The sequence below is a fragment of the Haliotis rufescens genome, unplaced genomic scaffold (assembly GCF_023055435.1).
Source record: "Haliotis rufescens isolate VD_foot unplaced genomic scaffold, xgHalRufe1.0.p SCAF_4, whole genome shotgun sequence".
Taxonomy (NCBI): Eukaryota; Metazoa; Mollusca; class Gastropoda; order Lepetellida; family Haliotidae; genus Haliotis; species Haliotis rufescens.
This window is the reverse complement of record NW_025964112.1, coordinates 48,625,113-48,646,755: the sequence shown is the minus strand read 5'-3', so window position 1 is coordinate 48,646,755 and position 21,643 is coordinate 48,625,113. Positions and strand designations below refer to the sequence as shown.

The following is a 21,643-nucleotide window of genomic DNA, read 5'->3' as shown; positions in this document are numbered from 1 at the left end:
GAGAACATATAGATAAAAATATCTACTTGCCACATAGCAACCTAGTGTTCAAAAGATGACATTTGTTTGGACATCATGAAAATGTTGACTGTAACTATTTGCAACAATGCACTGATATGACATAGGGCATTGGAATGTGTTGCTTTGCAAACAGTATAAACAATCAAGCAATAGGTGCAAACTGGCCAATCACAGGGATGAGAATCTTCTGCGGATCCGGATCCGCGTCTTTTAGAGACCACAAATTTGTTGAATTCTGATGACACGCCCCCCCCCCCCCCCCCTCCATGAACACCCCCAAATTATGGACAACGCTCCATTGCAATAAGTAAAATAAAATATATAGTTCTTCAAACTAATGAGTACAAGTTCCTCATGTGAGTGTCCTTTGTGGTGTTGTGCCATAAGCCAGGTAGGCCAGGTAGGAAAGTATAAGACAGTCTATCTGATATTCTCAGCTTTGTCTCACTTGATAGTGAAACATCCAGAACGGTCACAGACAAAACATGAATAATTTGGTTCATTTCAATCATAGGTGAAAAAAGACTCCCTTGTGTGTCCATATTTTCATAATACTGTTATTGTAGAAGTGCAGTAGAGCAGTTATCTATGGAGTGAATATACATGGCGCAAAATAGATGGACTTCTCACTGGTCACATAGGTAGGTAATAGAAATGATATACATGTGATATGCTACTGAACATTTGATAGGGATAATCAGATAGGTAATTCAATTCAGATATAAACTTGTCATGAGTCAGTTTTGTGAACACTGGAAAGATAAAAATATCCCTATCAAACGTGGAGTAGTATATATAGATAAGATCAAGGTTGTTTGTAATCAGAACAAATTAGTGCTGTTTTTGATCTGAGTCATGTCAAGGTGACTAAGAGTCACCTACACATGTTTGGAGTAATTGATGTATTTGCTGTCTGAAAGACATGTAGACTTGCTACCATGTGAAGGTGTGCGACACAAGCTTCCTTGAATAAAGCCTGAAATGTACCTTGTTTATATTTTTGTGTCCTGTATCAGTTATGTGCAACTATCATTAGTGCCATAATTTGGGGTGTGGGGCTGTCCGCTGCTGCAATTCGGTGTGCAGCCTTGCGAGCCTCATGCAGGTGTGTCAGAAACAGGCCTACCAAAGAAATCCAGCAGAAAGCTACCGAACTATGGGATATGTACGCACTATAAATAGAAATAGACACACAAATTACAAAGACACAATCCCCATAAAGTTTGCTTTCTAATGAACATGTTCAATGGCACCAAACACAGTAAACCATGCAGATGGTTATACGATGGTTGTAGGGTCGTGTCTTTGTGTGTTACGTGCAACTATCAATGCCGTCATTTTGGAATGTAGGGGCACTGGTGGCCCAGTTGTCTAAGGTGCCGAAATTTGGTGTCTAGAACTGCATCCCTTAAGCTGCCATAAACCTGTGATCGTGGGTTCAAATCACTAGGTCTTCAGCAACCCATGCTTGCCGTAATGGGCGACTATGCTTGTCGTAAGAGGTGACTAACGGGATCAGGTGGTCAGACTCGCTTACTTGGTTGATGTATGTCATCGATCCAATTGCGTGGATCGATGCTCATGATATTAATCACTGGATTGTCTGGTCCAGACTCGATTATTGACAGACCGCTGTCTTATAGCTGGAATATTGCTGAGTGCGGCGTTAAACAACAAACCAAGCGCCCAACCAATCAAATCACAAAGGTCACACTGCACTACATACCGGTACTCAAAGTTGAGTGAGTTGGGTTTAACACCCATTGGAACAGTAAACCAGACCTATCAGAACGTCAGATTGATGTGGGAAACTTTACCACTAACCTGAAACTCAAGATATGCTGCTGACAAACCTAGAAACATAATCTGGGCGAACCGGGATTCGAACCCACGATCATAAGTTTCTAGCGTAACCATGGAACCTCCCTGTGCACCATTGCTGAAGACCAATATTCTAACACGGAGCATCCAAGGGGGATTTATTCTTTATTAGTTGAATGTTAAAGTGTCTGACCGAGCAGGAAACCTGTTATCTTTCATGGTCCAGGAATATTGTTCAGTCAAAAGGTACTCCCACTTATTAGCATCATATCTAGTCTCTAATAAGAAGAAAATTGTTTTGAATCATTTCCGAAGTAAATGTTAGATGTTCATGCATGTTGATTATCTGTGTCCAAAATGTGCTTAGGCTGTCGTCCGAATCAGGAGCAGTCATCTAGAAATATTCTCCAAAATTTCTGTAAAATAATTTCAGTTCCCCTCCAATCAGCTTGTCACAACTGTATAATCCCTTCAATCCTTATCCTCACAGTACATCTGGCTTCACTACCTGTGTGTTATTTTTATTCTTTCTGTATATTTGGCTTCATCCAAATATCTGCTTGTTATGTATTACCGTTGTTGTCTACGAGTGAGTGAGTTGGGTTTAACGCCTCTTTTAACAGTATTCCAGTTATATCGCGGCGTGTCAGCTTAATGTGTGAGGAAAGCCCGAAATGATGCGGGACGTTTACCACTTCGGTGAAACCCACGAGCACGGGTATGGTGCTGACAAACCCAGGAACATAATCGGGGCGAACAGGGATTCGACCCCACAATCATAGGTTTCTGGCGTGCCCAAGGGACGCAACTCTGCACAGCGAATCGCGGCGCCTTAGTCGACTGGGCCACCCGTGTCCCCTGTTGTTAATGTTAATCTGCTGCTTATCACAACATGTCATGCATGTATACCTCTCATCACTTGGTTGTTGTCACTCCAGCTTGATATCGGTGTGAGAATCTACATCGAAACGTTGCTGTATGCAATAAACCAGAAGTTGTTATCCCTTTTTCTTACTTATTTGCCAACTTCTAGAATGCCAATCAAACAGTTAATAAGAGTTTTGATAATTAAATGAATATTATCATTTTCCTGCCAAAGACCCCTCCCATATGTTCCTGAAAAAGCCACTTCCCGAGGCAAGGGCGTTAACTGACTATACAAGTCCAGTTTCCACCCTTGCCGAACTGGGCTGGAATTTTCAGGCTCAATCGCAGCGCAACCAGTGGCTATTACGAGTTATGTTCCTTCTATGTCCCTCCTAGTGCCCAGTCATAAACGATTTGATCGTATCTCAAGTTCTATATTGTAACAAAAACGGGTCTTACCCCGCGAAGTGCATCAAATCACTTGAACACCTTGATTAAAAACATGAAAAGGTTTGTAAAATAGCTGTCAACGCCCAGCTGACGATGCACATGTTTTGCAAATCCTGCAGTCGACCGAAATCTGCACGTTGAAATCCACGTCTTGTTTGTTACGCGGTTTTAATTGGACGATGCACATACTCGTTAGTCCAGCCAAAATGTAACCCCGGAATTCCAGCCTATTTCGGCAAGGGTGGAACCTGGACTTTTATAGTCAATTAACGCCCTGGAAAAATCGGGAAAGGTTTACCATTTACCATTTTAACAATAAAATACAATTTAATGTGTTGTGGGTTCTGTAAAAGTTTGGCTCAGAGAAGATCTGAAAATTCGACATAAAACCACAAAGGTAGTAATACCCACTGAAGCTAAGATTGTAATACCCACTGAAGCTAAGATTGTAATATTCACTGAAGCTAAGATTGTAATTGTCACTGAATCTGAATATTTATGGACTGTCTTAGTGGTCTAGTGAATAGAGTGGGGTATTCATGGTAAACTGCAGCATACACACAGACCTGATCGGAATGTTTATGATCATGCATCTGTCAGTACAAAGACGTATATAGATCTACTAATGTGTTTGGTCAGTGCATGAAGAGTAAAAGGAAGCTGAATACAATATAAGAAAGCATCAGCAGTAGCGTAGGCAGTCAAACAAGATTAACAGATGGAAGGGACTCATTTGTATCCTGTACACTTGCACTGTAGAGACAATGTGTTTCCTTAAGATCGATTTGCCCTGGCTCAGTACCCGATGAAATCTCTGTTGCATCTATCCAGAGACCATATAACAGATGGTCTCTGATCTATCGTAATTCTTCTTGTGTTGTCTACAAACGTCATTATTAATAAAGATCTATTGGATATTAATAAAGATATATTGGATATACTGCAAAACGTTTTTAAACCGAACGATACATATGGCAATATTTTATAAAATAAAAATTATCATTTAACCTAAAACTGCACCGAAATTCATTCACAAACATGTTTCCCTTCGGGTGGTCAGGATCGCTGACGTTGATGCATGTCATCGTATCCCAATTGCGTAGATCGATGCTCATGCTGTCAATCTCTGGATTACCTCGTCCAGACCACCATCATATACCTGGAATATTACTGAGTGCAGCGTTTAACAACAAACAAACAGACAAATCATGCTCAGACTCTGTGACTTGGCTGATTCCAATCATTGCTTATGCTTTGAGTCACTGGTGTGATTGGTGCAAACTCATGTATTTACAGGTAACCTAAATATAGATGTAATATCCACTCACACCCTCACCTCTGGAAAGTGGAAGCATGTTCAAGTAAATTTGAGAAGGTATGTGAGTGAGAGAGTGAGTTGGGTTCAACACCGCTTTTAACAGTATTTCAGTAACATCAGGGTGTGTCAGCTTGATGAGGGAGGAAAGGTCAAAGTGATGCAGGTCAAGCACATTTACCACTTTGGTGAAACCAAATCGGGTATGGTGCTGACAAACCTAGAAACAATTTGGTATGAACCAGGATTTGAACACATTTCTGGCGTTCCCAAGGGATGCAACACTGCACAGCGAAGTTGGTGGTCTCCCTGGAGTTTGACCTTGCTGAGAATGTGTTCCGGAGACACCTCAGCTGGGTACCTGGTGCAGGGAGGACACCAGTGCCCCCCCACATTTCGTGATCAGTACAAAAACAGCCCTAAGCGGAAGGTCCAGGGTTCGATCCCCGGTCGCGTCATACCAAAATATATTTAAAGATGGTACTTGTTGTTACCCTGCCAGTGATCGTCAATTAGGGTCTAAAACAAGGACTGGTCGGCTTGGAGTCAGTATACAGTGGTATTCATGTCAAACTGCGGCATGGTATCTCAGTGGACTAGCACTATAAAATGCGCATTAGACCGAACTAGTACAAGCAGACAAACACACACACATACATGCACGTTGCTATATAAGTGCAATAATCTTGAACACGACGTTAAACCTCTTCAACACCTCAACTCTTGAGAAAACATGCACCCCACATTATGTGATCAGTACAAAATGAAACATACTGTGGTGAAAAAGAAACACAAAATCCATTTGGTTCGCCAAACATTTAATAATCTTAAATTATACAATATCAAACAGAACTGACATCAAGTCACAGAGTCGTCTGGTTTCAAGTAGGCCTTGGTCTGGATCCTGGTGACCAGTCGACGGGCGTAGAAGTCCCGATACTCGGGCGGCAGCTCCTCCAGGGTCTTCAGGGCTCGGTCCAGGATCTGGGTGGCTCTGGCAGCAGGCTGGGGGTCCTTGTTGCCGTACGTGTCCTTGTGGTCATACAGGTCAGAGCGGAGGTGTCTCCAGAACACGTTCACAGCAACGCCGAACTCCAGGGAGATCACGTTATGGAACCATAGGGCTGAGGGTAGTGACAAAGTTTTATGATTATTGAATAAACCAACTTAGAGCTCTGGCACACTGAGCGACCATGCTGCAGTTTAACATGAATACCCCACTCGGACACAGTCAGCAGACCAGTTCTTGTTTTAGCCCCGTAATGCAGAGTGCCAGGTCCGGTAACAACAAGTACCATCTTTTAAGGTCTTTTGGTAAGATGTGACATGATTGAACCACCAACTTTCCATTCTCCAGCAAGTCATACTTTCCATGACACCATGTGTATGTGAGGAATCAGGTTAAACATATATATTTTACTCATAAGAATTTCCAAAAACATTTGAGTAATATTTCATAAGCAGCATAAGAAAAAAGTTATAGTAGTGATGAAATAACTTAAGATTAAAATGAAAAACTGAGTGCACACTGCTCTATTGACTGCGTTAATAATTCTGTGTGTGTGTTTATTAAAATAAACAAGAGGCCCATAGGGCCTGTATTGCTCACCCAGATATTTACGCAATCATGACAAAATATACATTTGCATTGTACATGTATATGATACCGTATTCGACGTAATAAGAGCCCAGGGCGCTCTCAAAATTAGAAATATGGGGGCTCTTATTAGAACATTATTTTGGTGAAAAAAAACACCAAAAAAAGATGAAAGAGTTGAAAGATTAATTTCGTGGTTTATGCTGACAGCCTGAAATGTTTATATGCGACAGATATATTTTTCCAGAATTTAATTGCCCATATTTAAGGTGCATATAACACACAAGTGCGTATTATACGCGAATAAATAAGTCTTGTGTACATTGATCAATTGGAAGGGGTGCTAATTGGGATTGTTCACTAGCCAATATATTAGCAAATATCGCCGTGGGCGCTTATTAGAGCGGGGCGCTTATTACGTCGAATACGGTACTGCAAATATTTCGTAAATTTGACTCAGCATTTAAAGGGGGTGGATGGCAAATCTGACAGCATGAACATGTATTTCTCTACATACAAATGTAGCATAAAGATCTGAACTGTTTCCATGTTATGATCCAGGATAAATCATATCAAAGGTATTACTCTCAAATAAATGTATACAATATATCTGTTTATCATAGGGTGGGGATAATATCAGTTTGCATGTTATGGTCAAGGTTCTAACTCCTTTAGGAGTGCCGGACAGATGAACAGAAGGGCCAGTCCTGGTAGCATATGTGCATTCCTCTCATTATACTCTCAATTGTACATATGGTTATAGACCCGTGAAGATCCAGGGTAGAATAGGCCTTCAGCAACCCATGCTTGCCGTAAAAGGCGACTATGCTTGTCGTAAAAGGCGACTGAGGGGATCGGGTGGTCAGACTCGCTGACTTGGTTGATGCATGTCATCGATCCAAATTGAGTGGATCGATGCTCATGATATCAATCACTGGATTGTCTGGTCCAGACTTGATTATTTACAGAGCGCCGTCATATAGCTGGAATATTGCTGAGTGCGGCATTCAACAACAAACCAACCATATGTTGGGGATCTTAACTGTGTCCAAGTTATAAACTCCATTTCTCCAGTTGGAATACCCACCATTGGAGAATGCTTCCAACCAAATATGGTTGATAACTATCTCTCTTCCCACCACCTAGGGATGCTTCCAGGTGGTTAATTTCCAATTAGTGGTTTGTTAATTTCCAATTAGTGATTCAGAAGAAGAAGTCGTTCGAATAAATTGGTGACGCATGGATGGACTATGACAGATGGATGACGGACGCCACAGTATCCCATAAGCTCACCATGGTCTTTTGGACCCAGTGAGCTAAAAATGCAGCAAAGAGGGTTTGGGTGATCCTGGCATAATCAGGCTGGTTAGGCTCATCATCAGCTCAGGGCCCTTGCCTCCTTTACATGCATCCCAGACAGCGAACGGGACTTCTCCCAGGAAGCACTGCCTAGTGGAATCATCATCATCATCATCATGGCTGGATGATGCTAATTCCAGCTACATTATGAATACATCAGCTACAAGCTAAATAGAATTGTTTCTTTGACACAACTATCAACCAAAACATTCAACTGAGCTTGGTGCTCATTTTCAGGAAAAGGTATGTAGCTAAAGTGATGACATAAATCCTGCTGGGGTATCATGCAGGAAGCCGAGATACTGTAAGTCCCCATGATCCCCAGTGAGGTGGCCTAGCTTTGGTTACTGGTGACCCGTGTTTTAAAACTGTATACATGATATTGTTACGCTCAAATATGTTTCATAAATTGTTTTTAAATATAACTTTGCATAAATGACTCAATTGTGAATATTTTCACTTGGTCTCGTTGCTATATGGCTTAAATAATGCTGATGTGACGTTAAATTTTAACTCACTCACTCTCACTCACCAGGTATGAAGAGAATGTCTCCTGGCTCAAGGAATCCCTCGTGTCTCTCTGCATCTGGAAACTTGGGGAACCGCTCCAGATCAGGACTGTCAATGTCAATGACCTCAGACTTGTCTCCTGGCAACAACAGGAGGATGATCAAGGCAGCTTAGTGATACAAGTACAGGGATTTACCTACAGTTCCAAACTAAGTGCCCTCATAGGCAAATGTGGAAAAGAATTTATAACTAAGCATTAAAGCCTCTACCTTATTATCAGTCCCAGACGAATTCTGTGATTCATTGATCGCGAAAAAGATTGGCAGAAATGTTCCCTCCTTGCAGAGTTGCAGAAAAATTAGCCATTTTAAAATCAATCAATATCCTAATTTTCATTATTTTCAAGATTTTCTGTCAAATTTTGAACGCGAATGATGCCCAAACATTTAACATGTGATACAAATATACAAAATGTGAATCCTGAATTAAAAGTAAATTTGAAATGAATAATTCTCTATTTTAAACCTTCTTGTGGTATTATGACTACATAAACCATGTTTACATCTAACCAAACATAAATATCAGTGACACTATGCATATTTATTTTTGCATAATTTTATGTCTTATCCAATGATAAGTGTTTATAATGACAGTTTGTGGAATCATATTGTTTTGGATTTGGATTTGAGTTTTCGAAAAAATGAGTTTGTATTAATTTTTTAGCGGGAAATGGTTGTTTTTAACGCAGAAATTTGCAATTTTAGCCACAGAAATGTTATCGCAGAAATCGTCTGGGACTGTGTTATCAAAGAACTATAAGTAATTTCTGTTGAGCTATAATACAAAATACAATTTATGTATATAAACAGTATGAATATGTCAGTTTCCCGGAAGAATATAATTGTCTTTTCAAGAATGACTTTAATTTTTGTTGTTGTTCTTTGTTTAACTCCGCACTCAGCAATATTCCAGCTATATGACTGCGGTCTGTAAATAATCAAGTCTAAACCCGACAATCCATTGATTTATATCATGAGCATCGATCTATGCAATTGGGATACAATGACATGCATCAACAAAGTCAGCAAGCCTGACCACCAGATCCTGCTAGTCGCCTCTTACGAAAAGCATAGTCACCTTTTATGGCAAGCATGGGATTTCTGAAGACCTATTCTACCCCGGATCTTCACAGGCCAGGTATAACTGTAAAAACTGAGTAAATCTGCATAGTGTTTTTTATGTTTATATCTCCAGATATGCAAAATCTTTGAAGTCAATTCCTATAAATACCAGGAGCCGGTTGAATCAAACTTTAATGATGCAAGTACCTAATAAACATTTGATACAAACCGATTTTTAATGATGACAATAAAAAAATAAAACAATTGGTTCTCATGCAATGACTTTTGAAAATATAGTGCAGGCAGGTTTTTGTTTTGTTTTGTTTTGCTTGTTCAAACTAGTATGTAGCCAAATAAAAAGTTGTGTACCATCAACCTGGGAAAGGGCCTCCCTACATATACAAGCATACAAACCCCTATTGCCGCCATGACCAAAGATAAGTAAATGTGCTTTATTGGATATCATTGTTTATAAGTATTAGGATTTTTTAATTTTTTTAAAAATGGAAATAAAACGAAACGTGCGGTGGACATTAGGATGATGCGGGCGGTGTCTGAGAACGAAGACTATTAATTTTTTAGCCTTATGTATCATTAGGTCTTAATGTAGCCATTAGTTAATGAAGGTTTGATATAACCGGGTCCATGTAAACAAGTCAGCAATAATAACTCAACAGACTGCTTATTTAATCACTGACACTGAAAACTGTAGACATCCATACAAAATCAGTGACATCAATCAGCACAATAGTGCAATGCAAGCCCCCCCCCAATGAGGAAACAGTTGTCCGCTAGGGACGAGGCCTTATTTGTTTTCAGTTTATGGAAATGCCAAAATTGGTTAGCCAATCAAAAGCCTTGGAATTGCTTGCAATTTTTTAAAATACATCACTTCAGTGATGACAAACACAAAAAAAACAATACAAACCATTCAGGTATAAATTTTCCACTTCTTTGGGGCTGAATAGCACCACCCGCTTGCGACCATTGACTTGTATAAGCAGGTTGTCCATCACCTATATATTGAGATGAACATGGTATCAATAACACTGAACAGAACTCATGAGTCTGACATGAACCTGGAATACAGTCAGGAAATAATCTGTCAGAGTGAGTGAGGGAGTTCTATTTCATTTCAAGCTGCTTTGAACATCATCTCAGCAACATTGCAGCATATCAGCTTGAAAACCAAAAGTGATGCAGGTCTTAGACACTTTGATGAAACCCACGGGCATAGGTAAGGTCCTGACAAACCTCGAAACATAATCAAGGCTAACCTGGGATCCAAAGCCATGATCATAGGTTTCTGGCATGCCAGGGGCGGTCGCCTAGTGGTTAAAGCGTTCGCTCGTCATGCCGAAGACCCGGGTTCGATTTGCCAACATGGGTGCAATGTGTGAAGCCCATTTCTGGTGTCCCCCGCCATGATATTGCAGGAATATTGCTGAAAGCGGCGTAAAACCATACTCACTCACTCACTCACTCTGGCATGCCAAATGATGCAACTCGGCACAGCTGAAACCTTTTGGTATAGACTCTACCTCTTACGGCACAGAGGGCAGGATATTACAGACCAGTGATATGATTATACCCTTACATCATAGTGGGTCCACAACTGTAGTCCGGGTGATGCAATACGAAACACGCTGGAGTAGAACTGAGATGGCTCGTAGAACTCCGGTAAGTGAATGTCCGCAGCCAGGTCAGGGAACTGATGATGAATATCTGCTATGTCTTTTCTAGGATCATCACCAAGAGCCCTCAGGTAGTAATGCTCTTCCTGAAACAGAGTGAGTTAGTGGAAGGGAGTGAGTGAGTGAGTGAGTGGGTGAGCAAGTGGGTGAGTGGGTGAGTGGGTGGGTGGGTGGTTGGGTGGATGGGTGAGTGAGTGAGTGGGTGGGCGGTCGGGCTGGGTGAGAGCGACCGGAAGGTAGTGAGTGAGTGAGTGAGTGAGTGAGTGGGTGGGTGGGTGAGTGAGTGAGTGAGTGAGTGAGTGAGTGAGTGAGTGAGTGAGTGAGTGAGTGAGTGAGTGAGTGAGTGAGTGAGTGAGTGAGTGAGTGAGTGCGTGAGTGAGTGTGAAAGGAAGAGGGAGGAGCAAGGGAGTGTTGGTTTCCTTTTGTAGTAATGATTTTGAAACAGTGACAGTTTACTGACAAAGAATGGTTGAATGAGTTTGAGCCTCAATCTACACAATTGGGACATGATGACATGCATCATCCAAATCAGCAAGCCTGACCACCCGATCCTGTTAGTCGCCTCTTATGATAACTATTGGTTACTGAAGACCAATTCTAACCCGGATCTCCACAGATCAAAATAAACCATAAATTGAGGTATAGTGACATTACTCTCTTAAATGGGTAACTACAGTAAACATATGTCTTTACCTCAGAGAGGAAAAACTCAGAGTGTCTTATTTCTGCTGCCCTTTGCACAAAAGTTGAAAATGGTAATGATCTGAAATGAAAAAATAAAATTCTGGCAATTAGCAATAATAATGGCTGAAGGGAAAAAGACTTATGGTTTTTATAATGATTAACATACAGGCGAGCAAAGGTTAAATGTCATTTGGTGAGAAAAGCCATACCATGTTATTTTAAGAAGGGTAACAAACATCTTAATGTCAAACAAAGGCCCCATAACCTTTATTTACATCTAAATACGTCTAATGGGCTTCCAACTAAACATAGTACTACAGAGTTATGAATACCGTATTTGCTTTAATAACATTATAAGTGCCCTATTGGCAGATGATGGTCTTTTAAAACCATACACAACAAGTTAAACTTGATGAAATACAAATGTTTTAAACAATGGTTACGATTAAATAACATACCCTTTCTACACTGCTGTGTTTTCTGAAAAAATATCTGTAGATCTAATACATTCTTCTGTATTATCACCAAATTTTATGATAATCCGTCAGTGTCCTTGAAAATTACCTGAAACTCTGTGTAGCCTACCTGTAGACAAAGTTTTTCTTTAAAAAATCCATCTGTGGAGTAGTGGACACATGGATCTTCACCTCCTTGTCCCCTCCTGATTTTCTGAGATGCTCAACTGACCATTTTTCTCTGCATGGCCCAATGTCTACACCTCTCAAAATAACTGGTACTCTCTGAAAAGCCAGTTAAAACATAAGTTTACATCACAAGATCAACACTTTCATTTAGAAACAGCCGCCTCCGTGGTCTTGTGGTAGAGCGTCCGACCGGAGAGCGGAAGGTCCGGTGTTTGATCCCCGGCCGCGGCATACCAAAAGTCGTTAAAAGATGGTACTCATTGTTACCCTGTCTGGTGCTCGGCATTAAGGGGCTAAAACAAGGACTGGTCGGCTCGGAGTCAGTATACTGTGTCTGAGTGGGATATTCATGTTAAACTGCGGCATGGTATCTCAGTGAGCTAGCACTATAAATCGGCATCAGTCCGGACTAGTACAAGCAGCAACAAACACACACATGTGCATGCACGTCGCTATATAAGTGCAATAATCTTGGACGCAACGTTAAACCCAATTTCACCTCACCTCATTTAGGAACATAACTGATATATGATTAAATTGTTTGATTGGCATTATTTAGAAGTTGACGGATGATAAGGTAGACACAATTTTATTGATAACTTCTTTAATACTGTAAAAAGCAATGTTACGGAATAGATCCACATTCGCCACCACAAGCCATCAATCAACAGAGATCAAGGCTACTTTATCCAATCCGCCTACTATGAACTCATCAAGCAATAATCACTTATCCTGTTTAATTGGCTTCACATCCCACTGGCTTCCACCTATGTGTTCTCTGTCCATCGTGTTGTGACAGTATTATCCTTCTGTTGTCAACACTTACTCATGTTATCCCAATCATGTATACAATTGTTGTTACTGATAATCCTCCAATGACGATTTATATTCTGTACTATTTCCTCATTCAGTCTTGTTGACAAGGATCTATACCGAAACGTCGCTTTTTACAGTATTAAAGAAGTTGTTATCCATCAAATTGTGTCTATCTTGATATATGATTGTTAACAATTTTTGTGCATCAAATTTATTATTTAAAAAAAAAATCTTTACGACTTTGTAAATTATTAGATCTATATTATATTGCATGTCATTCATCCATTTCAAGGCCAAAGTAAGAAATCATCTTCAAACGATACGCAGCTCAGGGGGTATTTTATGAGCGCTTCAGTCACCTGTAACAACGATAAAAGTTTACCATTCCTGGGCTTACCTTTGGATATACATCATTCAAGAATATCTCCTTTGTGGCATTGTGTATTATCGGTAAATCGTAATTCGTTTTAAATATCGATGTGGCTCTGTCATCATTCATTTGTTTTTGGTAAGCAGTTCTTCTTCACATTTGTATTAGTGAGAGGAAGTGGAACTCTTTACTGAAGAAAATCCAAACTCGTTTCTCCTGAAAGGGAGGCAACTCTAAACCAATGTGTATTTTCGAAAATGGCCTTGCGATCGATTTGGGCTCTTGGAGCGATAATTTACTCCAACATTCGCCCGCGTGTTCTTACAAAACTTTCAAAACTTGGCTTGCGGACGTTTCCTTTGACACACAGTCCAAATCTGAGTCGTGTTTTGTTGTGTCAAACATCGAAATCATCTAGACAGAACTTTCCCCAATTGTCCACCCTCGCATTCACAAAGCATGAAGATGGTTTGGGTAGTAAAATATGTGCGAGCAATGTGCCTGTCTCCAAAGTGGACCAACGCCAGAACACACGGTCTTTCTCTACAGGAATTGACGAGAGTGGGAAAAAACGTAGAATTCCATTGAAGTTAATGGAATTTCCTGAAATTTTATGGCCTAATATTATAAAATCAATGAAAAATAGAATTTTTGCCTTTTTGATAACAGGTTATTTTGATAAATCATTCACGATTGACTCTTTCATAGATGGATGCATACAGGTAAATCACTTATAGGGTTTGGATGCAATGCTAGATTTCAAGGTCTTATGTAAATTTAAATGCTGCACTCAGATTACTGGGAGTTTGTGATACTGACCACTACCCTCTTTTATCATTACACATTACTATTTTTATTTCTACAAAATATCGCAAAAAGAAATCATGGGTTACCCCTTTCCATTGTAATTACAAGGTGTATCGTGTTAGGTTTGATAATAACATACTTTGTAATTTGAAGGCATCACTGATATCTCAAGGCAAAGACGTTAAATCTTAACTCACTCACTCAAGGCAAAGGTGCAAATGAAGGGTTATCATTCTTTTTTATGCATGTCAATTAAACTTTGAAACTTAATAGAAGTTCAACATTGAGATTTGTGTTAGCCTTAAAATCTAGTGTTGCATACAGACCTGCTTATTAATAAATGATCATAGTTATTTGTGGTCTCATAATAGAGTTGGGTAGCCTAATGGTTAAAGCCTTTGCCGAAGACTGGGTTCGATTCCCAACATGGCTACAAGTGTGAAGCCCATTTCTGGTGTCCCCTGCCATGATATTGCTGGAATGATTGCTAAAAGCGGCGTAAAACCATACTCACTCACTCATAATAGAGTGCACAACGTAGAAGACCTGCATGACATTTGTCAGACCGCCTCCGTGGTTTAGTGGATAGATTATCTGCCTGGAGAGCGGAAGGTCGGTGGTTTGATCCCTGGCTGCATCATACCTAAAGACATTAAAAGCTAGTACTTGTTACCATAGTCAATAAGGGGATAAAACAAAGATTGGTCAGGTCGGAGTCAGTATACTGTGTCTGAGCAAGTGTCCATGTTAAACTGCAGCATGGTATCTCAGTGGGCTTGCACTAATAAACTGACTTAAGTCTTGATTAGTACAAGCAGCCACACACACACGTGCATGCATGTCACTACTTTTGTGCAATAATCTTGAATGCATTGTTCATCCCCATTTTATCTCATCTCTGACATGATAGTGTTCTCTAATAGAAGTGGTGTTCCAGTGGTCTCAGCAGTTGCGTTTTGCTAGGAAGAGTTGCCTCCCCTGCCCATGTCAGGAAGCACAGGTCATTGGTTTAAACCTCACCTCACCAAATTGGCAAACCTGTTTCAGTGGGGGCTTCCTCCCACATGCTTATAGGTCATTATATTTTCAAAAGCAATATCAAAACCAACTCACAAACTGTTCTGGCTTTGTTCTTCAGGCTGTGTCCCTTGTATCCAGCTGCATATCAGTGGGCAACTTTGACAGCCTGCAGGGACTAGTGGAAGATGAGGTAATAAAATCCCCTCAGTGTCTCTGCTGTGTCAAGTGTTTGCATGTCTTTGTTTGTTTGTTTGTTTGTTTGTTTGTTTGTTGTTTAATGCGGCACTCAGCAATATTCCAGCTATATGACAGCGGTCTGTAAATAATCGAGTCTGGACCAGACAATCCAGTGATTCTACCCTGGATCTTCACGGGTTTGTTTGCATTTCACATCAGCTGATGATAATGAATGTGTGCTAGATTCCGGGATTAATCTACCATCTTTTCTAAGTGTCCATGGCAGTAAATTTGGAAGAAATTTTTGCTGTACAAAATTGTAACTCTGTTTAGAGGTATCATTTTTTTTATTCAGAGCTATTTTTAACATATGGTCAATAATATACAGAATATCAAAAGGTTTACCACAAAGTACAAACAAATCGGTATGTTGATGACTTCAGTGTTGATGGGTTAGATTGTAAACAATGGTTTAAATGTAGTTGGCATCAATGTAATCAAACAGTAACCAGCTACCACAAAAATATTGTTAATGCTAAAACTTGTGAAATGAATTTGAGAAAAATAAGTACTGATCATTTTAACTGGTTAATGTCATACATCCAAATAATGTCAACATTCCTTGGGTAGACACCATGTTTAAATTGCACATGTCAATGTGTCATTTTGGACTTGGAGTTCATGTCCATAAAACCAGTCCAGTACTAGCAGGGTAGTGGCCATGTTAACCTTGACTACATAGCAGTGAATAGTTTCTTCATAGTGATTAACCATGAGAAAATGTGGATTAGAATTGGTCTTCAGCAACCCATGCTTGTTGTAAGAGGCGACTAATGGGATTGGGTGGTCAGGCTCATTGACTTGGTTGCTTGCATGTCAGCATTTCCCAAATTGTGTAAAATGCTCATGATGTCAATCACTGGATTGTTTGGCACAGACTAGATTATTAACAGGCAGCAGTAATAAAGCTGGAATATTGCTGAGTGCGATATTAAGCAACAAACAAACAAACAAACAAAAAGTCATTGTGATTTTGTGTGTATATGGGTTTCCCATCTGACCACTATTTTTTTTCATTTTTTAACAAGATGCAAAATCTCCATTCTAATATTGTCCTTATTTTATGCCACTAGCCACCCACCCCCAAACCTGCCTACCCTCTTTTTGGATGGGACCCGTGAATCTGGGGTAGAATAGGTCTTCAGCAACCCATGCTTGCCGTAAAAGGTGACTATGCTTGTCGTAAAAGGCGACTAACAGGATCAGGTGGTCAGGCATGCTATGTCATGGATTGATGCTCATAATGTCAATCACTGGACTATCTGGTGCAGACACGATTATTTTCAGACCGCTGTCATATTGCTGGCATATGGCTGAGTGGGGCTTTAGACAACAAATATATAAACAAACAAATATTTTTGGATGGAATAAATAGGAAACAGGAAAATTGGAAGCCTTGTCAAGTACTCGTTCTGTTTCCTGATTACTCTAATGTGTTAATGGGGCAGTTGTGATCATGATGTTGTACTGTTTTCTGTGCTTGTATTACAGGCCATTCAGGAAATCAGGAACTCATACGCAGATTTAGATGTCGGTCAGAGAAGATTTATCTGTGTTAATCCTCGGGATATCTTCTTCCGCTTTGTGTACGAGATCGGCATGATATTTGATGACCACTCAGGTAAGCATTACTGTGAAGATGGGACTATTGTGACACTATTGCCATAGTGAGTCTGCATTGTTTTACTATTGTAATATAGGTGCAACTATTGTGACAGTATTGCCATAGTGAGTCTGTATTGTTTTACTATTGTAATATAGGTACAACTATTGTGACAGTATTGCCATAGTGAAGTCCGTATTGTTTTACTATTGTAATATAGGTGCAACTATTGTGACAGTATTGTCATAGTGAAGTCCGTATTGTTTTACTATTGTAATATAGGTGCAACTATTGTGACAGTATTGCCATAGTGAGTCTGTATTGTTTTACTATTGTAATATAGGTACAACTATTGTGACAGTATTGCCATAATGAGTCTGCATTGTTTTACTATTGTAACATAGGTACAACTATTGTGACAGTATTGCCATAGTGAAGTCTGTATTGTGATACTATTGTAATCTAGGTAACTGTGAAGATCTTGGTTAGAATTGATCTTCAGCAACCTGTGCTTGTTGTAAGAGGCGACTAGCGGGATCAGGTTGTCAGACTCACTGACTTAGTTGATGGATGTCATCATATCCCAGTTGCATAGATTGATGCTCATGATATCAGTCACGCGACTGTCTGGTCCAGACTTGTTGAGACCACTGTCATATAGCTGGAATATTGCTGAGTGCAGCATTAAACAACAAATAAACAAACAAACAATCATAGGTACAACTATTGTGACAGTATTGCCATCGTGTGATGAGTATCTCTTAGTACTGTCGGGCATGGGTAGTTACTCATAATATCAATCACTGGATTATCTGGTGTCATCCTAAAGGTATAGGTAGTTACTCATAATATCAGTCACTGGATTATCTGGTGTCATCCTAATGGTATAGGTGGTTACTCATAATATCAATCACTGGATCATCTGGTATCATCCCAAATGCATGGGTAGTTACTCATAATATCAATCACTGGATCATCTGGTATCATCCCAAATGCATGGGTAGTTACTCATAATATCAATCACTGGATTATCTTGTATCATCCCAAAGGCATGGGTAGTTACTCATAATATCAATCACTGGATTATCTGGTATCATCCCAAAGGCATGGGTAGTTACTCATAATATCAATCACTGGATTATCTGGGCCAGATTCGATTATTTACAGGCTATTGTCAAATAACTAAAATTGCTGAGTGCTGAGTGCAGCATTAAACAACAAATACACTCTGATTTATAAAGCATGAGCGTTATTTTAATTATGACCATACTGTGTCTTTTCAGCAGGGTCTCAACCACTCATGTATGTCTTCCGCTGGTTGTCATGACAATAAATAGAAAAGAGCTTTTTGTATTTCTGTTTCTTTCAATATGCTGTTTTTGAACTTCCAAGCTGTATGCCAGTACAATGTTAATGTCAGTTGAATTGATTTTACAATATTTAAGAAATGAAGCAATTTTTCTTTCAGAGAGAAGATTTGTAGAGGTCACAGTGGTGCTTCAGGGTTTCCATGGTTACAATGAGGCCAAAGAAAAGGAGCCTGTGGAATATTACAATGAGGTTCGAGACAACCAAGAAAGATTGTATATATGCAACTATAGGTGAGTGTCTTCATAGGATTCATCAGTGTGTGCTTATATTTGGGATGACACTTTCTTAGTAAAGTACAGATTCAGTACTTTTTTGGGTTGAGTCCCATCCCGGATTCGAACCCACACTGCCAGAGTGAGGCACCTAATTGCCAGCACACAAAGTCAGTGATCTAACCTCAGTGGCTGAGTGGGTTAGCGCTAAGTTTCATGAAATGTTAACTGGTACGTGTATGCCAATGTTTCTATGTCTAATTTTGTTTTTGTGTTTTTTTCTTGCAAAGAGTGAAAACCAATAAAATGTTTAGCTCTAAAGCTTATAAACACGTATGGTTATACATTCTATGTGACAATCACAGGCTAATTTACTTGTACCCGCTGTGTAACACTGATATCACTCAAGAGTTCTTAAATGGGATGCCATAACAAATAAAGTGGTATGCCGGATGCCGAGAGTCGGGGAAGGCAGTCAAGGCATCCACTTCTATGTTTCTAGGTTTGTTGGCACCATACCACCAGGGATTGAAATGCATATTTTGCAAGTGTGCAACAGGTCACTTCTAAAGATGTGTCAGTGTGCCAACTGGAAGAATACTTTTGATCCATCTGCTTACTTCATGAATGTAATTTCACTGAGAACCCATTAAGATCCGGGGTAGAATTGGTCTTCAGCCACCCATCCTTGCCGTAAGAGACGACAAACGGGATCCGGTGGTCAGGCTTGCTGACTTGGTTGATGATCCTATCTCAATTGCCTAGATCGATGCTCAAGATGTCAATCACTGGATTGTCTGGTCCAGATTCGATTATTTACAGACTGCCGTCATATAGCTGGAATATTTGCCGAATGCGGCGTTAAACAACAAACAAACAAACAAACAAACAAACACTGTGATGAGAGCCAAACACTCTGTCTCTCCATTGTTTCAGGTTTATCCGAGAGTTCACAAAAGGCATGGAAGGAGATTGGAGCATCAACAAGCTCAACCACTTCTCTCCCAAAGAATTTACAATGATATGAAAGACTTGTGATGGACAATATGTACAATTTAGATGAAATGTTTAACATGTTTAATCTGGCACTGGGAAATATGAAGAGCAGTTGTGCCCTAACACAGTTTTACAGTGGGAATATCATGCTATACACAGAACTTTAACATGTTACGGTAGAGACAATGAAAAGAATCTTTACTGCTTCTAAAGTCATTCTTAAATTTGTTGTTGTGTTGCTTAAGTTGTTGAATTGATTTTTTTTAACAATGGTTTGTTTTTTCGACATGTACATTTGTGATTTCAGTGAACACTGCTAGAGCAAGGTATTAAATGATGTTGAGAGTATTGGTTCTCTGATCAAAATGGCCGACAGTGATGGAAAAGTGTGCCTGCACAGTTACTATTCCACCAGTTAAAGACTAGTGAAGCTCTGGAAGTACTAGTTGTTTTAAGCATGAAGCTACTAGTCCACTAGGAGCAGTCGACTACATGTGTAGTTGGATTTAACTCAAGGTGTCGATCCCTGCTGGAGATTTAGCATGTTTAGCCATGACCAGAATTATTATAAAATGTTCATTTTTTTACGACCCTCCCCCAGATATGTTTATTATATTTTTTTTACCCTCCCCTAGAGACTGTCATATTGTTTGATGACCCTCCCCTCATTCTCTTTGACCCACCCACCCTTGTAAAAAGTTACTGGTACCTAAGGCTTTAAAATATGTTTGCTTCTTATTGCTATATGCATGAAGGGCCCAGCCCATGTTGATGGAAGAGCATCACATAGCACTAAAAGAGCGTTTGTTTCTGGTCAAGGTTCTGCTTCTTTCTGGGTAGGTAGATTTAGTCCTTCATCTCAAATTCCTGAGTTGCCAAATCATGATCCTTGGTCTTAGTTCTGCCTGTTAGTTTCACTGAAGAGGAACATATCCATGACTCGAAGCACTTTCAGATTTCCTCCCCACATTAATCTGGCAGTTTTTGTTATCCATGAAATACTGTCGAAGGCAGCTAAAGGTTAAACCTGACATTACACTGACAGCCTGCAGAAACTATTATTTGTAATCTCCTCGTTTCACAATTTGTGGAAACAACTGGTTTGGTTTCTTGAGAACTGACACTTTTGTTAAGAATTGGATTTGTTAAATTGTTAATTGTGGCAGCTAATTGACTTTTATCCAATATACATCAATGATCCATTGATTATGATTTACCTTTTCTCAGACAATGGCCCCATTAGTTCTAAAATTATTTCATTATTTCAAAATATTTTGAAGCTGAAGGGGAGCCTGGCAGAACAGACCACCTCCGTGGTCTTGTGGAAGAGTGACCGCCCAGAGTCACATAAGGTCTGGGGTTCGATCATCAGCCGTGTCATACCAAAAGACTTTAAAAGATGGTACTTGTTGTTACCCACAGCATAAAGAGGCTAAAACAAGGACAGCTCGGCACAGAGTCAGTATACTCTGTCTGAGTGGGGTATTCATGTTAAACTGCGGTATAGTATCTCACTGGGCTAGCACTATAAATCGGCATCAGTCCAGACTAGTACAAGCAGACACAGACACACACACACATGCATGCGTCGCTATATAAGGGCATTAATCTTGGACGCGACGTTGAACCCAATTTCACCTCACCTCTTGGCAGAACACTATCCACTGGTGTGTCCACACGGACTTGATGACCATGAAGCATCTTTGAAGTACATGTACCATTGAAATGACCCTTACAATGTAATGGTTAGAGTCAACAGATGGTGTTGGTGTAGCCGTGTTATGAAGGCATTCGCTCTGTGTTTGATTCCCGACATGGGCACAATGTGTGAAGCCAATTTCTGGTGTCCCCTGCCGTGATATTGCCGGAATACTGCTAAAAGCGGCGTAAAACCATAAAACCATACTTACAGTCAACATATGTTTTCAACTGCAGACTATGCCTATATAGATAAGACAGACTATATATCATGAGCCGCTCGTACCTCCTACTGTGCGAAATGATCCTGTTTGGATTCTGGGTTAGAAGTCCCCAGCAACCTATGCTGGTCCTAGGAGGTGACCATCTGGATCAAGTGGACTCTATGACTTGGTTGATTGCGTGTCACCATATCCTGTCGGCGTGGATC

General features: G+C 40.0%; 2 protein-coding genes across 2 annotated transcripts; one reads left to right on the top strand and one right to left on the bottom strand.

Moving 5' to 3' along the window:
* Window positions 1-5,275: 5,275 nt before the first annotated feature.
* LOC124151663 (tRNA wybutosine-synthesizing protein 5-like) lies at window positions 5,276-13,467 on the bottom strand. The gene is made up of 7 exons (XM_046524247.1): window positions 13,297-13,467; window positions 12,025-12,179; window positions 11,449-11,518; window positions 10,659-10,841; window positions 9,990-10,077; window positions 7,963-8,079; window positions 5,276-5,598 (listed from the first exon to the last, which is right to left on the bottom strand). The coding sequence occupies exons 1-7, from the start codon at window positions 13,396-13,398 to the stop codon at window positions 5,333-5,335; spliced, it is 981 nt and encodes a 326-aa protein (XP_046380203.1). The 5' UTR covers window positions 13,399-13,467; the 3' UTR covers window positions 5,276-5,332.
* Window positions 13,468-13,475: 8 nt separating this feature from the next.
* On the top strand, window positions 13,476-20,963 carry LOC124151671 (m-AAA protease-interacting protein 1, mitochondrial-like). Its single transcript, XM_046524261.2, has 5 exons — window positions 13,476-13,991; window positions 15,215-15,286; window positions 16,825-16,954; window positions 18,405-18,537; window positions 19,456-20,963. The coding sequence occupies exons 1-5, from the start codon at window positions 13,527-13,529 to the stop codon at window positions 19,544-19,546; spliced, it is 891 nt and encodes a 296-aa protein (XP_046380217.1). The 5' UTR covers window positions 13,476-13,526; the 3' UTR covers window positions 19,547-20,963.
* Window positions 20,964-21,643: the final 680 nt, after the last annotated feature.

Bases quoted from the DNA above. Each gene is read 5' to 3' on its own strand.
- LOC124151663 (XM_046524247.1), bottom strand. From the start codon at position 13,398: ATGAATGATGACAGAGCCACATCGATATTTAAAACGAATTACGATTTA. The intron at 12,180-13,296 runs GTAAGCCCAGGA...CTGGCTTTTCAG, and splicing joins TGAATGATGTATATCCAAAG to AGAGTACCAGTTATTTTGAG. The intron at 11,519-12,024 runs GTAGGCTACACA...TTTTCATTTCAG, and splicing joins AAGAAAAACTTTGTCTACAG to ATCATTACCATTTTCAACTT.
- LOC124151671 (XM_046524261.2), top strand. From the start codon at position 13,527: ATGGCCTTGCGATCGATTTGGGCTCTTGGAGCGATAATTTACTCCAAC. The intron at 16,955-18,404 runs GTAAGCATTACT...TTTTTCTTTCAG, and splicing joins GATATTTGATGACCACTCAG to AGAGAAGATTTGTAGAGGTC. The intron at 18,538-19,455 runs GTGAGTGTCTTC...CCATTGTTTCAG, and splicing joins TTGTATATATGCAACTATAG to GTTTATCCGAGAGTTCACAA.